The 14,515-nt window shown below is 53.5% G+C and overlaps 2 protein-coding genes across 3 annotated transcripts in view; one reads left to right on the forward strand and one right to left on the reverse strand.

The window, feature by feature from the left end:
• Window positions 1-479: 479 nt before the first annotated feature.
• CLDN5 (claudin 5) lies at window positions 480-1,955 on the forward strand. Its single transcript, XM_066259870.1, has one exon. It carries the CDS (start codon window positions 674-676, stop codon window positions 1,328-1,330), a length of 657 nt encoding a protein of 218 aa, XP_066115967.1. The 5' UTR covers window positions 480-673; the 3' UTR covers window positions 1,331-1,955.
• Window positions 1,956-4,478: 2,523 nt separating this feature from the next.
• The window catches only part of CDC45 (cell division cycle 45), a 28,420-nt gene continuing 18,383 nt past the window's right edge, over window positions 4,479-14,515 (reverse strand). For both annotated transcript variants that reach the window (XM_066255006.1, XM_066255005.1), the window contains 6 exons: window positions 12,917-13,055; window positions 12,756-12,839; window positions 11,343-11,461; window positions 9,568-9,644; window positions 5,722-5,788; window positions 4,479-4,596 (listed from right to left, as the gene is read on the reverse strand). In XM_066255006.1, coding sequence (XP_066111103.1) covers window positions 5,724-5,788; window positions 9,568-9,644; window positions 11,343-11,461; window positions 12,756-12,839; window positions 12,917-13,055 — 484 coding nt within the window. In that variant the 3' untranslated portion in view covers window positions 4,479-4,596; window positions 5,722-5,723. The remainder of the gene's footprint in view (window positions 4,597-5,721; window positions 5,789-9,567; window positions 9,645-11,342; window positions 11,462-12,755; window positions 12,840-12,916; window positions 13,056-14,515) is intronic.

The raw sequence follows: 14,515 nt of genomic DNA on the forward strand, positions 1-14,515 counted from the left end.
CTGGAGGAATAGGCCAAGCTGTACTTGGGTAACCCAGGAGAAGAGGCCGTGAGAGTCCTCCACGCAAGCCTCTATGTGGTGGTGACGGTGGCGACTCCCGCAGACGTTGGCCAGGAAAAGTGGAGCTGGCCCGAGGTAGAGACCATCAGGCTCATTCCGGGAAGTGCGGGGGAAGTTGAGGATCCTACAGCTTCTGAAATGGCGAGGTGAGGACAAACAGGGAGGTGGCCCCAGGGCCGAGCATGCAGCTGCCCCAGGTCAACTCGGAACGCGCTCGGCCTCGACGAGACAAATCCGGTACCGGCTTGGGAGCGACCGCTGCGCGGGGAGTGGTCCTCCGCTACCCTCACGCTCATTTATTTTCCTGCGCTGCAAAGCGTCGTGATTGGCTGTGGGCAGATGACTCATGCACGGATTGGCTGCTTGGGCCAGGGGGCCGGACCCCAGCCCGCCCCCGGAACCTTCAAATGGGAAGGACCCCGGGAGATTCCCGCAGATGCGAAGTTGTGCTGCAGGCTAAGGGGGGGGGTGGCGAGCCGACAGAGGACGGTGAGCTGGTCGCGCGGGCGCAAAGGCATCAGGATCCATAGAGGGTGTGGATCTGCTCCGCCGAGGCACCGCCGCGCCCCCGCGGAGGTCCCGGGGCCGTCCGGCTAGCGTCTCACCTCCAGCCATGGGGTCGGCGGCGCTGGAGATTCTCGGCCTGGTGCTGTGCTTGATGGGCTGGGTGGGCCTGATCCTGGCGTGCGGGCTGCCCATGTGGCAGGTGACCGCTTTCCTGGACCACAACATCGTGACGGCGCAGACCACCTGGAAGGGGCTGTGGATGTCGTGCGTGGTGCAGAGCACGGGGCACATGCAATGCAAGGTGTATGAGTCTGTGCTGGCGCTGAAAACCGAGGTGCAAGCAGCGAGGGCGCTCACCGTGGGAGCCGTATTGCTGGCGCTCGTCGCGCTTATCGTAACCCTGGCAGGCGCGCAGTGCACCACTTGCGTGGCCCCGGGTCCTGGCAAGGCGCGCGTGGCTCTCACAGGCGGAGCGCTCTACGCGCTCTGCGGGCTACTGGCGCTGGTGCCGCTGTGCTGGTTCGCCAATATCGTGATCCGCGAATTCTACGACCCGAATGTGCCCATGTCGAACAAGTACGAACTGGGCGCGGCGCTGTACATCGGCTGGGCAGCCTCGGCGCTGCTTATGTGCGGCGGTGGCCTCGTGTGCTGCGGCGCCTGGGTCTGCGCCGGCCGCCCCGACCTCAGCTTCCCGGTCAAGTACTCGGCGCCGAGGCGGCCCGCGGCAAGCGGCGACTATGACAAGAAGAACTACGTCTGAGAGCACCGGGCCCGTCGGGGCCCGTCGTGCCAGCCACGCTCACGAACTGGACTAAGGAGCTCTGCATGGACAGAGGCGTCCGTTGAGCCAAGCCACGCACGCGATCCGCGCAACGCGGCCCATTAATGGAACCCTGCTCGCCCCCGCAGTTGGTCCATTCCCACCGCCACTCGCTGGGCCCTGGGCGGTTCCCTGCCTGCTCTGAACAGGCCACAGGCACTTGAGAGGACTTGCTCGGTTTCTTTTTCTGTGGGCAGTGCTAGCTCCGATGTGGGTGGGGCGCGGGTTCCTTGGCTGTGTGGGCACTGGACTAAAGATGCCACTTCTCTTCCTGTCCCTAGTGGTTTTGGGTGCCACTGTACTTTCCAGTGGCTCCTGCTGATTCCAGAGGGACAAACTGAGAGGTCGGGACCCCCTGCCTGGGTTGCCTGAAGGATGTGTACAGCTGGCCTTTACCCCATCAGAAGGCTTGAGCCAAGGGGGTCCAAGAGACGTCGTCTGGACCACCCCCCTTCCACCCAGAGGCTCCCCAGGCGCAGAAGATCCTGAATGTGGGGCTGTGGCCCTGACCTCCTTCGCAGTTTGGAGGAGGGTAAGAATTTTAGTAAATGATTTGAATATCCTCCCACCTGTGTTGTGTTGTCTGTCCAGTCACCACCTGTGCCCAGCAGCCCCCATTCATACACTCACCCACAGACTTCTCCCTGAAAGGCTCTTATGGGATCCTCCCACTGCTGGCTCTAGAGTCCTATGACCTCACCCATAGCCTTTTCTCAGGTTCTCCCTGCTACCTGACCACCTTCCTGCTGGGTAGGAAACAGCCACAGCTCGCAACCCAGGAAGGTGCTGTAGTCAGAGAACCTGAGTCATGGGACCTAAGTGAGGAGGGAGGAGGGTTGAGACCCCAGCAGAGGATGCTGGTTGGGCCCCTCCCCCCAAGCCAGTGGTGGGGCTTGGGATGCAGGAAGTGCTGAGGGTGGGCTGCCAGGCTGCTGGCTTTGCTTAGATGCTGGGCTCCACAGGCTGCAGGTTTTCCACCTACCTGACCAGCTCGCCTGTCTCTGGGTCACATCAAATGGCCACAGACATCTGTACACCAACTGGACCCTTTCTGCCAATGATGCAGTGGGAACAGGAGTGAATACAGGATGTTGGCTGGGCTCCAGCAGAGCTGCAGGTCGACAAGCATGTTGTCATGGGCAGGAGGCCCCATGGCCAGTTGCCTGGAGAGTGCCCAGGCTCAGCTCCAACCCCTCTGTCCTGGCTGTACTGCCAGCCTTCTGTGAGACTATACCCAACCTGATAACCATCCCAGACTTGTGCCAACCATCAGCATCTGCTGGGAGTACCCTGTGTGACCTTCCTTCTGTGGGTGGGACCCCTAGGAGCCATGCTGGCCCTTGTCAGGGACCTGGCAGTAAGGGAGTCCCAGGAGAGCAGAGCAAACTAGAGCTGTTACAGCAACCAAGAGTTCATTGCTCTCAGTCCTGGGCACTTGAAATTAATGCGTTTTTACCTTCTGCCAAAAGCTAGGGCAGGAAAGCAGTGGATAGGAGCAAGGGAGGCATTCTAAGCCTGGCCAGCAGGAAGGCTTGGCATCTGCTTCCAACCCTGGTCTCAGGGGTCGGAGGCCTGTCCAGAAATGCCTGGGTCATGTCCAGCGGCAATGTCTCCCAGGTTTGGTCAGGCCTCTTGGGCTGCGGGAGAGAGGTGAACAGAGGATATGGGCTCAGAGCTGCTCGGGGTGACTGCAGCAAAGCCCGTGAGTGGGACTTCCAGGGAAGCTAAAACATCTGGTGGCCTGAGTTCCCAACAAAGGGATGAGCTGCAGTGGGATGGGCTGCATACCACAGAGGGCCTCAGTAGGCCTCGCATGGCCTATGCTACAGGAACCAAGAATAGTTCCTGAGTGTGGGAGTCTGCCATCTTGGTCCTTGCACTGCTGCTCCTTGCTGCTGAAGACAGCTAATGCTGAATACACGGTGTTTGGCCAGGAGCAGAGTCTGGGTCCTACACAAACCCATAGCTCTCCAACTTGTTCAGGCCCCAGGCATCAGCTGGGGTTCTGAATGGCAACTGCACAGCCCCAGCTTTTATAAACTGCCAGCTTGAGGGCAAGCCCTGGAAAGCCAGGCCGCTGCCTCCTGACCCATGGCAGGAAGAGCAGGGGCAAACCCCACTGCCAGAAGTCAGGAGAGATGCTGGCTGTCACTGCAGCCAACCCCACTGCGGCCACTACCCTTCCCAAGGACTGACTTGAGACCTGACCACACACACAACCACATCACTTCCAGGCCACTCTTTCAGGATTCCCGCCACCAACTTAAAGCCTGCTCAAACTACTCTGCCTCCATCTGTCCAAAGCTGCACGTATTACACCCAGGTGGCCATGTTCCCACAGCCTGCCTGCTTCCCTGGCACCCAGGTGGTGGCCACAGACAAGCTCAGCCACTTGTATGAACAGCTGTCTCCTCCCCTGAAATAGGTGAAGTACCCGAGACTTCCCAAAGGGCAGGACTGGATGGGAGCGGGAGCATCCTTTCCTCTGGGAGAGTGGGACCAGCCAATCCCATGGCTCTCCTGAAAACTTTGTTCTGAAGACTTAGGAGGTCGCTGAGGTGCTGTCCAACTTGGACCTTCTGTAACCAAAATGCAGGTGAAGCTGCAAGAGTCATGTCTCCAGTGGGGGACCCCTCAGCCAGCCTCACCCTTCCTGGCTTCGGGCCTCACTGTGCACCTGTGGGGCTGGTGGTGCAGGGATAGACAGATACATAGATAGATGCTGGAGAGTAAGATGACAGCCCAGGGATGGAGGTGGGAGTGATCCTGGGAGTGGGACATGGTGGAGGTTAACTTGAGATGCTACCAAGGCAAGGAGGGACAGGAGGAAGTGGTGGGAGAGTGGACGGAGCCAGGTTCTGGCTGGCATTGCTGGGTAGTGGTCAGCACAGGTGCTGTATGGATGCCTGGATGCTCAGGCCCAAGCCTCTGCCCACTGCTATCCCAACAATCCCTACCCGTGCTGATTTCTTGCTGTGCCTGAGGGCACAGGATCAAGGCTCTTAGGAACTCACAGAAGGCTCAGGGCACAACTAAGTGCGGGCCCTGTGACTGCAGCAAACGTTGGGACACCAAAGCTAAAATAAGCATTTTATTCCATTAAAAACTGGTCCTTTCACTTAAAACAATGTCCATAACTTACAATCTAAATAAAAGCCTATTAATATAAATAAGGAGAAGGTGGTCACTTCAGAAGAAATTCAACTCTGAAAAAGAAAAAAAGAAAGAAATGTCAAACAGTTCTGATGTCTCCCCAAAGTAAACTCAGTGCCTGAGTCTTCCCTGACATGCCAGGCTGCTGCTCTGGAGTAGCCTCCTCCACTCGCGGGGTGGGGTCATAAACTCATACCTCTGCCCCCACCCTAAGGCCTGTGCTAAGGCTCAGCACTTGTCTAAGAAGGATCAGCCCCATTTCAGATGTGGAAACAGACCTCGCTGAAGACCCTAAGGGTATGACTGCAGAGCCCCTCTCAAACAGGAAACCTGTGTGCCCTACCCAGCCTGAGAGGACTGTGGAGTCCTCCGGGGCCCCTATGCCATTCTCAGCAGAGCCCACTGGACCCCAATAGGGGAAGGGCACCTGCTCTCTCAGCTGCCAGCTCACCGTGATGGGGAAGCAGCAGGACCCTGAGCCAGCATGAGGGGATCCTCCTACATCAGAGGCCCATCTGCCACAGCAGTGGCCTAGCCAACCTAGGCTCAGGGGAACACAGAGCTGGGTGTAGGCATCCACTGTGTGTGTGTGGGGGGGAGGCTATGCTGAGAATTGGTCACTAGACCGAGAGCAGCCTGTTGACCTAGTCAGCTGTGACCTGCATCCTGAGAAGCCCTGCAGAAAAGAGGTCTGTCAGTTACAGTCACATGCTGGTACAGGCTCGCAGAGAGTGACATTTTTTAATTCTCAGCTGAGTGGCTGACAACAGCTTTGCTTTCTCAAAAGTCAAGCACATGAGAGAGTACAGGGCCTGAAGCCAGGCCGGAGGGGCAACGAAGCCCCATAGGGGCGCCCTCAGTCCTGGTAGTGACAGGAGGCCGGCATGTCCCTGGCTATTGCCCAGCCTGCAGTGTGGTTGGGAAGAAAGCAAATGCTGGCTGTTTCTGAAGGGGTCACAGGAACTTAATGCAATTAGCTCCCCAAAAGCCTCATTGTGGTAATGCTGCCAGCACAGACAAATTCTTGGGAAAACTGTGTTGGCCCCAAATCTCAGGAGCCCCACTTTAATCTGAAACCCTGGCTTGGGAGGAAAAGAGCAGGGAAACCACAGCAGGAATCAGGAAGAGCCTCTGGCAGTGCTGGTGGTGCACCCCCCACCCCCACCCCCACAACTCACTCTCAGGACAGGAGGGAAACAAGCGCGTCCAGAAACTTGCTCCGATCCTCCGCCTTCAGTTCAATTACTGCAGTAATGAAAGAAAAACACCTTGTGAGACGGGAGGAGAAGGGATGGCAGTGAGGGTGAAGTGAGACAAACAAGTCAGAGCACATTAACCTCCTCTTCCAACCATCCAGGACTGGAACCCTCCAGCACATTCCAAAATGGACTTGGCTCCTTGATGGCCTAGAATATTCTGGACTAAAAGGTCATACTTCTCCATCCCTCGTATTTAATCCTCAGAAACTTCCAGCTGCCAAGTTGGTGAGGCTGGGGTGTAGTTTGTGGGCAGGACTCTCCAGGCAGCCAGGGGACCAGCACTGACAAGCAACGGAGGGGACAGAGGGGATGTGATGACTAGAAATGGTGGTTTTTAACCTTTTTACACTTAAGAACTGGTGAAAATAGAATTATTTCGGGGACTGCTAAGGCAGAAATCACCCTGAGCATAAGTGTATTCAAATAAGATCATTGGGTCTATCATTTTCATACATCAGGGTGATTAACTCTTAAGCTCTTTCTTGGGCTGGCACGAAATTCCTGGCGGACTGGCATTTGAAAAACACTGACTTAGAACACCATAGTCCTGGGCAGAGATGGGCCTTTCCACTTATTGGACAGAGTACTGACCCACAGTGGGTTGCAGGCAGCCCTGATGTCAGGCAGGATGCCAGCCTTCCATCCTGCTCTGGCCAGTCCCTCAGCATCAGTGTCCTTTTCTGTAGAAGGGACACACAATGTGAACTGGCTGTCTTTGGGGGGCCATCAGGCGCAAACACATGGGCCCTCATCAGAGAGCAAACTGGACTGGCCTGGCCCTGCAAGCACCTTTTCAACCTCTCAGACATGAAATAGCATTCGGGAGCTGCTGCTGGAGGGGAACCCACCCAACACAGCGAGAGCTTGAGTGGACCCAGTGTGAAGAAGCTGGCTCTAGACACTGAGGCAACTGAAATGAAGACTGGGTTTCTGCAGTGACCGTCATTAAGGAGTCAGGTGGTGATGTAAGAAAACATCCTTTCTGAGATGGGTGCTACCGGCTAAAGTATATTCTCCTTGAATTTGTATGCTGAAGGCCGAACCCCAACATCTGAGAATGTGACTATATTTGGAATGGGGTTTTTAACAAGGCAGTTAGAGTTGGCCCTAATCCAATCTGGCTGGTGCCCTATTGGAAGAGATTTGAACACTGTAATGGTTGATAGATATGTATATATTGCCATTTTATTATTCATATTTTTAATCTTTTTTTCCCTTCTTCAGCTTCTTAAAAACCCTTTAACATTTCTTTTAATACTAGTTTGGTGGTAATAAACTCCTTTAGCTTTTTCTTGTATGGGAAGTTCTTTATCTCTCCTTCAACTCTAATGATAGCTTTACTGAGTAATCTTGGCTGTAGGTCCTTGCTTTTCATCACTGAGTGTTTCTTGCCACTCCTTTCTGGTCTGAAAAGTTTAAGTTCCTGTTGAAAATCAACTGAGCTCCCTTATAGGTAACTAACTGCTTTTCTCTTGCTGCTTTTAAGATTCTCTTTGTCGACCCTGGCCGGTTGGCTCAGTGGTAGAGCATTGGCCTGGCATGTGGAAGTCCTGGGTTCGATTCCTGGCCAGGGCACACAGGAGAAGCGCCCATCTGCTTCTCTACCCTTCCCTCTCTCCTTTGTCTCTCTTCCCCTCCTACTGCCAAGGCTCCATTGGAGCAAGGTTGGCCTGGGCATGGAGGATGGCTCCATGGCCTCCGCCTCAGGCGCTAGAATGGCTCCGGTTGCAGAAGAGCGACACCCCAGAGGCACCAAACATCACCCCCTGGTGGGCAAGCCAGGTGGATCCCAGTTGGACGCATGTAGGAGTCTGACTGCTTCACAGCTTCTAACTTTGGAAAAATAAAAAAGAATAAAAAAATATTCTCTTTGTCTTTAACCTTTGCCACTTTAATTATGTCTTAGTGTGGGTCTCTTTGAATTTATCTTCTTTGGGACTTTGCACTTTCTGGACATGTGTCTATTTCCTTCATCAAGTTCAGAAACTTTTATTTTTTCAAAAAGTTTTCAATTCCTTCCTCTTTCCTCATTTTGGTTTCCTCCCTGCATTTGTTGCTGCAACTATAGTAGAGGATCTGCTATGCAGAGGCATACTGCATGAAGCAGGACTTGTTTCAATCGGCCTCTAGTGCCCAAGTCCACCCCTTCAGTGTGTTGCTCATGGAGGTGGTTGGGTGGTGCTCTAATGTGGTATAAAGCTGTCCACTGGATGCACTGGCTCTGGGTACTCCTGGGAGGTGCAGGCCAAGGTAAGCTGCTGCCTGTGCCCTGCCTGAAGCCACCTTGCATGAGCTACGAAGTGATCTGCAGATTGCTGCCACTTGTGCTGAGCTTAGAGGTGCCTGGGGGAGACCAAGCCATGAACTGGGGCTGGATGCCACTAGTGCTGGGCTGGGGCTGCTTTAGTAAGAGGTATGAGGCAAGCCAAGGCCAGATACTGCTTGTTTGGTGTTTAACCTTTGAGAGGTTTTTTTAAAAATTTTTTTTATTTTTTATTTATTCATTTTTAGAGAGGAGAGAGAGAGGTAGAGAGAAGGGGGGAGGAGCTGGAAGCATCAACTCCCATATGTGCCTTGACCAGGCAAGCCCAGGGTTTCGAACCGGCGACCTCAGCATTTCCAGGTCGATGCTTTATCCACTGCACCACCACAGGTCAGGCTTTGAGAGATTTTAGGAAAGCATGAGCCAAGGCTGGCTGAAACTCCATCTAAGTGGCTTAGGTGGGCCTGCAATTTGGGTGGGGCAGAGTCTCAGGGAATCCCAGGGCAGGATGAAAGGTGTTAGCCAGGTTGATGGGAATTCAGATATGGCACCTGCCTGAACCTGCAGGAGGGCTAAGAAAAGGAACAATGGCTTCTGCCAGCACTTCTGTCTGAGAAAAAGTTGCCTCTCCAATCATAACCATGAAGGCAGACAATTCAGATTCTTTCTGAATGTCTCTGGCACCTTTGGAGCTGCTGCCTCAGCACTGGAGCTCAGAACAGTTGAATCCAAATAACTCCATACTTGGCCCCTCTTTAAGAACCCCTGGGACTCCAGCAGCCTTCCGTCTCACTCAGCTACAATCTCCGCTGGTTTTGCAGCCAGAAGTTATGGGGACTTCTCTTCCTGGTACTGGAACCCTGGGCTGGGAAGTCTGGTGTGGGGCTGGGACTAGCTCCTCAGGGGAAACCTCAACAGCCAAAGTATTTCTCCTGAATTTTAACCACCAAAGGTGGGTGTGGGACCAGCCCATTCCATGTCTCCATCCCTTCTACCAGTCTCCATGTGACTTCTTCATATCTTGAGTTATCATACTTCTGTTCAGCTATACTTCAGGTGGTTCTCAATGATGGCTGTTCTGTAGGTTAGTTGTAACTCTGATATGGTCATCAGAGGATGTGAATACCATATTTACCTCTGTCACTATCTTGATCAGAAGCCCTGAGAGCTTAGGCCTTGTTATTTCTATAACCCACAGAAGGGACTAGTAACCCTATGGGTAAGGCTGGGCCCTGGAGGCTCTGGTGGCCAGTCCTCCAGGCTCATTGGTGAAGTGTTCTCAAGGGCCAAGCTTATGACTACCTGGGCAATACCCGTTCCCTCTCCCAGGAGCCTGTCAGGGCCCAGATAGGAGGTGCAGGGCCCGAGGCATACCAGCGCTCCGGAGCTGCCTAGAGAAGTCGGGCCCAGGACTGGTTCCAGCAGGACGAGAGGGCTGCTGGCAGGATACTCTGGTGATGCCAGCTTCCCTGGTTCCAAGGCCAGCCAGCACAGACCCTTACCTGAGAGGTCAAAATAGTTATGCAGTGTCCGGGAGTTGGTGCTCTCCGCTGCCTTCTCAAATGCCCGCCCAAAAAAGCTGTGAACACATAAGAGGCAATTGGGGCCTGGCCACTATGAAGAACCCTTCCCACGCCTCTGGGACACACACCAGCGTCGACTCAGACTCCTCCGCAGTAGCTGGTTCCACCCATCAGCACTCATGCTCCTCCTTGGCCACCGCCCTCTGAGGCCTCACCTCCACTCAGGGGACTGTCACTGCCTCTCACTGCCGCTCCCCACCTGTACCCAGCTGAACCCTTCACTGCGCTCGGTGAGAGAATGTCTGTACCCCCCAGGGCTTCATGCCAAGGGTTCTGACTGCAGCCTCCCTTATGCCCGGCAGTGTGCGGGTAGCAGGGGCAGGTGAGAGGCAGAGGCTCAGTGGAGGCTGTGCTGGAATGGGGCAGGGATCACAGGTGAGACCCAGTCACACACAGTAGGGTAGGACTGGGAGGAGGTTGCAGGGCTAGGCTGTGGCACGTGCCTGGAACTTGGCCCAGCAAAGATAGGAGGCAGGAGTACTCTGAGCTGCTAAGAGCACAGGGCGGCAGGAAGACAGCCATGGACCCATCCCCTGGGGGTTCAGAGCGGCAGCAGCTAAGGGCTCATAACAGAGAGTTGGGGGGCAGGGGCTCTTGGACCCACCATGGAGTACAGGAAAAGGAGAGGCATGTGCTTCAAGCTTCCATGGCAACTCTCACAAGGGACTGTGCACATCAGTCAGAGCTAACACTAAGTATGGCTGCACACACAACACACAATGACAAACTGACCGTTGGAGGAAGGATGCAGGTGGCTGTGACCCGCGGGGGAAGTGCTTGTTGGCTGTCTTGGGAATCCAGGTCAGGAGTCCCTTGCTAGCTATGACCTGCATGATCATGAGTTGGAGACCCACAGAAAAGCTTTGGAGAGCAGTCTGAACACATAGAACCATTTGTCTTAAAAAAAGTCCATTGTCTCTCACAACTTCCTACTAAATGGTCTTTGCAGACATAGTAGGTCAAAGCTCACGACGGTGGAGCTAGGATTGAGCTGGATCCAAAATGAGTGTCCACCATGGCAGAGGCCAACAAAGGCCATCTGGGAAAAATGAGGGGCAAAGGACACTAGTTGGTCCTTAGTCTTCCAAGCTGCCCCACCAGGAAGCAGCTTCCTGCTACCCGCTGCACTCAGTGTCTGTCCAAGATCGCCTTATGGGATGTGCTGAGAACACTAGTTCCAGGGCACTGATTGCGCCTGGGAGGCAGACACCTAAGGACTATGACAGGCAGCCCAGGATTAGTCACCAGGTTCTCCAGTTTGCAGAGCATGGAGGGGCAGCAGAGGACCAGGGAGACCCTCAGCCCTACCTGCTGGCCAACACCAGGTCTGGAAGGAGTGGCAGGAGGAAACCCAACCCTGGTGCACGAGGAGGGCAAGAACACATGCTGGAGATCCTGGGGAGGCCCGGAGACATATAGAAGACATAGGAAAAGCTCCTGAGAAGTGCAGGATGAGCCTGTGTGTTTTCAAACCCACTGGTTTGTTACCAATAACAAAGAACTGGAAACAGTATAATGTCCAACAGAAGGGATAAACCGCTGCCCGTGGACCGAAGCCCTCATAGCCCTGCCTCATGGAGAAGGGTATCCTTGGTGTGGCCTTAAGGGCAAACTAAACCTGATTGCAAAGGGCTCACAAGTCAATGCCACCTGTGCCGCCCCAAAGCTCCCAGGACATGCAGAACAAGGCTCACTTCTTTCTGTCCGAGCCGTCGGTTTCTGGAGGGATGCCCACCATAGTCACTGTGCCCTGCTCCACATTCAGTGGGGCAGCCATCACCAAAGGCAGCAGCTTGCAGCGCCGGTTCTTTGTCTGTGCAGGCAAAACACACCCTCAGTCATGGTCCCACAGGGTGAGTGCCCACTCAGCACTCAGGACTTTGACAGAGCCAACCACTCAAGTCCCCAAAAGCCTTTGGGGGATCTATTTCACCAGAAGCTAAGGGGCTTCCTTTGGTGCTGCTGGTCATGGTCCCACTGCCCCTTAGCTATTCCCTCCCTCACCTGTTTAGGTCCTGACAGTTATCACCTCCCCCAGGAGGCCCTCCCCAACTAAGTCTTTCTCCCTCATCATGCTTCATCCCCCCCCACGGCGAGTGCCCCCACCTGACACTGCATGTACTCATTCCTTGTCCCTCTCGCTAGTATGTATGCTTCCTCAACATGGGGACACAAGTGTTTATTTCACTGCTGTGTCCATTACACCCACACGCCACAAGAAAGGTGACCAACTATCCTAGTCTGTCCCGGCCTGAGGGGCGTTCTGGGATGTGAAACTGCATGGTTGGTCATCCTACAACATCAGAGCCCTGGGGGTAGTGGATGCTTCATAACTGTCTAATAAATGAGTGGCCCTGTGAAGTAGGCATTCACTCTCTCATTCTACAGATGGGGAAACTGAGGCTCATGTCAAATAATAGACCTCACACCTTATACAACTGGTAAATGAAGAAGCTGAGACTTAAACACAGCCTAGAGGAGTTCAGAATTCATGATTTGTTCCTACCATATCTTTTGTCGTTAATTGACTGTCTTCAAGTAATTTTATTGGTCAGTTCAGTGGTATAAGATAATCTCAACCTTGTATTCTACATTTCTCTAAAGTAGCCCCCAGAGTGAATGAACCCTCATCGTGGGAGCAGACTGGTTGCTGCAATGTACAGATCATCTTTTCCTTGACCACACCTGTGAAAGAGCTCACATTATCAGGGTAGGGTCCCTGCCCCAATGCCAGCTTGAGTGAGGGCTGGTGTCCCAGACCAAGAAAAAGAAGGGTGTTAGGCCAAGGGAAGACAGAACTACACACAGAAAAGGGAAGTCAGCCCATAAAAAAAAACTTTTGCTGGGAAGCAAGTCTGCGCCAACCAACCTCTTTCCCTGATCTAAAGCAGCGGAACAAAACCCTAGTCCCACATGCTCTGTGAGGCCCTTCCCTACTTGTCTGACTGACCAGGTTGGCCAGTGACAAAATCAGAGCTTGTGGGAATCAGGAAGTTCCTAGGGATCAGCTGAAAAAACAAACACAGCTTAGAGAAAGGGAGGGGCTTGCCCAGACCCTGCCCCTTATGAACAGACACTGGCACCCACCCACCCACCTAGCTCCTCACCGAATACACAAAGGACTTGAGCAGGTGTCTGCTGAGCAGACTCAGGGACGCTGGCTTGGAGAACAGCACAACGTCTGGAGTTCCCTGCAGGGAGAAGACAGTCAGACGAGGTCACCAGCAGATATGGCCCAGTGCTCGCCCATAGTCCCAGGAAGCCTGACCTCCATGAGGGAGCAGTAGAGGAAAGGCCCCTGGGAGATGACGAGGTTGGTGCAGAGGCAGCTGGCGATGGTCTGCTGCGTAGCAAGCAGCTGTTTCTTGGCAAGCTCCAGGCCATGATATAACTTGTCCAGGTTACCCCTGTAAGACAGCAGGCACGCTGTGACTTTGGCACAGGGTCAAACAAAATGCTTGGTTCCTGGGTCAGGAGGGGATATGGGGATGACAGTTGATTTCTCACTCTCCTGAGTTCCCTTTCACGTGGAATGAAGGAATTAACAACGTACAAACCCACGGTGACGAACGTGAGAAGTAGGAAGGAGTGCTGGCATCAGAAGGCAGAAGACTAAAAGCCAACAGTGGGGGAAGACCAGGCCCAGCTTGGTTTTTACCCTTCCCCACAAAAGGAGGGTTTTTCTCTGAGTACATTAAAATGAATCCTCATAGAGAAGTGAGGACCTCAAGCAAAGTCTCTGTACTCAGAAGTTAAGGTTCCCCAAGTACCACTCTGGCTCCTCACCCATCAACATGAAATGACTCCTGGCTAGCAGGTTGTGCCCACAGACCCAGGGCTCCACACCCTGCTCCTGAATGCGAAGAACCACCAGCCATTTGAGAACACCTGGATTCTCAAAAAATTACCCCAGAGGAAACAGAACCATCTGAAACTAGGAAGTGTTTGTGGAAAGTAAAATAACTGCAAAAAAAGAAGTTCTCTTTCAAAGGCAAGAGGATAGAGTCAAGAAAAGCTTCCTTAACATCAATAACAATACCAAGACATAAAAATATAAGACAAATGTAAGGGATAGAGCATTATTCTAGGAAGTCTGGTAAGAAAATAAAAAACTGACGTAGGTCCTGGCCGGTTGGCTCAGCGGTAGAGCGTCGGCCCAGCGTGCAGGAGTCCCGGGTTCGATTCCCGGCCAGGGCACACAGGAGAGGCGCCCATTTGCTTCTCCACCCCTCCCCCTCTCCTTCCTCTCTGTCTCTCTCTTTCCCTCCCACAGCCAAGGCTCCATTGGAGCAAAGATGGCCTGGGCGCTGGGGATGGCTCTGTGGCCTCGGTCTCAGGCGCTAGAGTGGCTCTGTACACAACAGAGAGATGCCCCAGAGGGGCAAAGCATCGCCCCCTGGTGGGCATGCCGGGTGGATCCCGGTCGGGCGCATGAGGGAGTCTGTCTGACTGCCTCCCCATTTCCAGCTTCAGAAAAATGGGAAAAAAAAAACACAAAAAAAAACCTGACGTATGTGGCGGGGTGGGGGAGTAGTAAAGAAATAGCACAAAAGCATTCTCAAGCTTAAAGACATAGAGCCTCGAATTGAAAGGGCTTATGAGAATTGAATATAACACATAAAACAAGATCCACTCTAGACACATCACTGTGAAATTCTAGAACACTGAAGCTTCTACAGGTGGGGTAGGGACACATTTACAAAAAAAAAAACAGAACCATGGCTAAGACTTCTCATTAGCACCACTGGCTGCTAGAAGACAGAGGAGCAATGGAATCTAGTCAATAAGACATTACCTTCCACCTCAAATTCTTTTTTTTTTGGGGGGGGGCAGAGACAAAGAGGGAGGCAGAGAGAGGGACAGATAG

The sequence above is a fragment of the Saccopteryx bilineata genome, chromosome 2 (genome assembly GCF_036850765.1).
Source record: "Saccopteryx bilineata isolate mSacBil1 chromosome 2, mSacBil1_pri_phased_curated, whole genome shotgun sequence".
NCBI classification, from domain to species: domain Eukaryota; kingdom Metazoa; phylum Chordata; class Mammalia; order Chiroptera; family Emballonuridae; genus Saccopteryx; species Saccopteryx bilineata.

What these genes read in the sequence shown, in the direction of transcription:
- CLDN5 (XM_066259870.1), top strand. Translation starts at nt 674, where the DNA reads ATGGGGTCGGCGGCGCTGGAGATTCTCGGCCTGGTGCTGTGCTTGATG.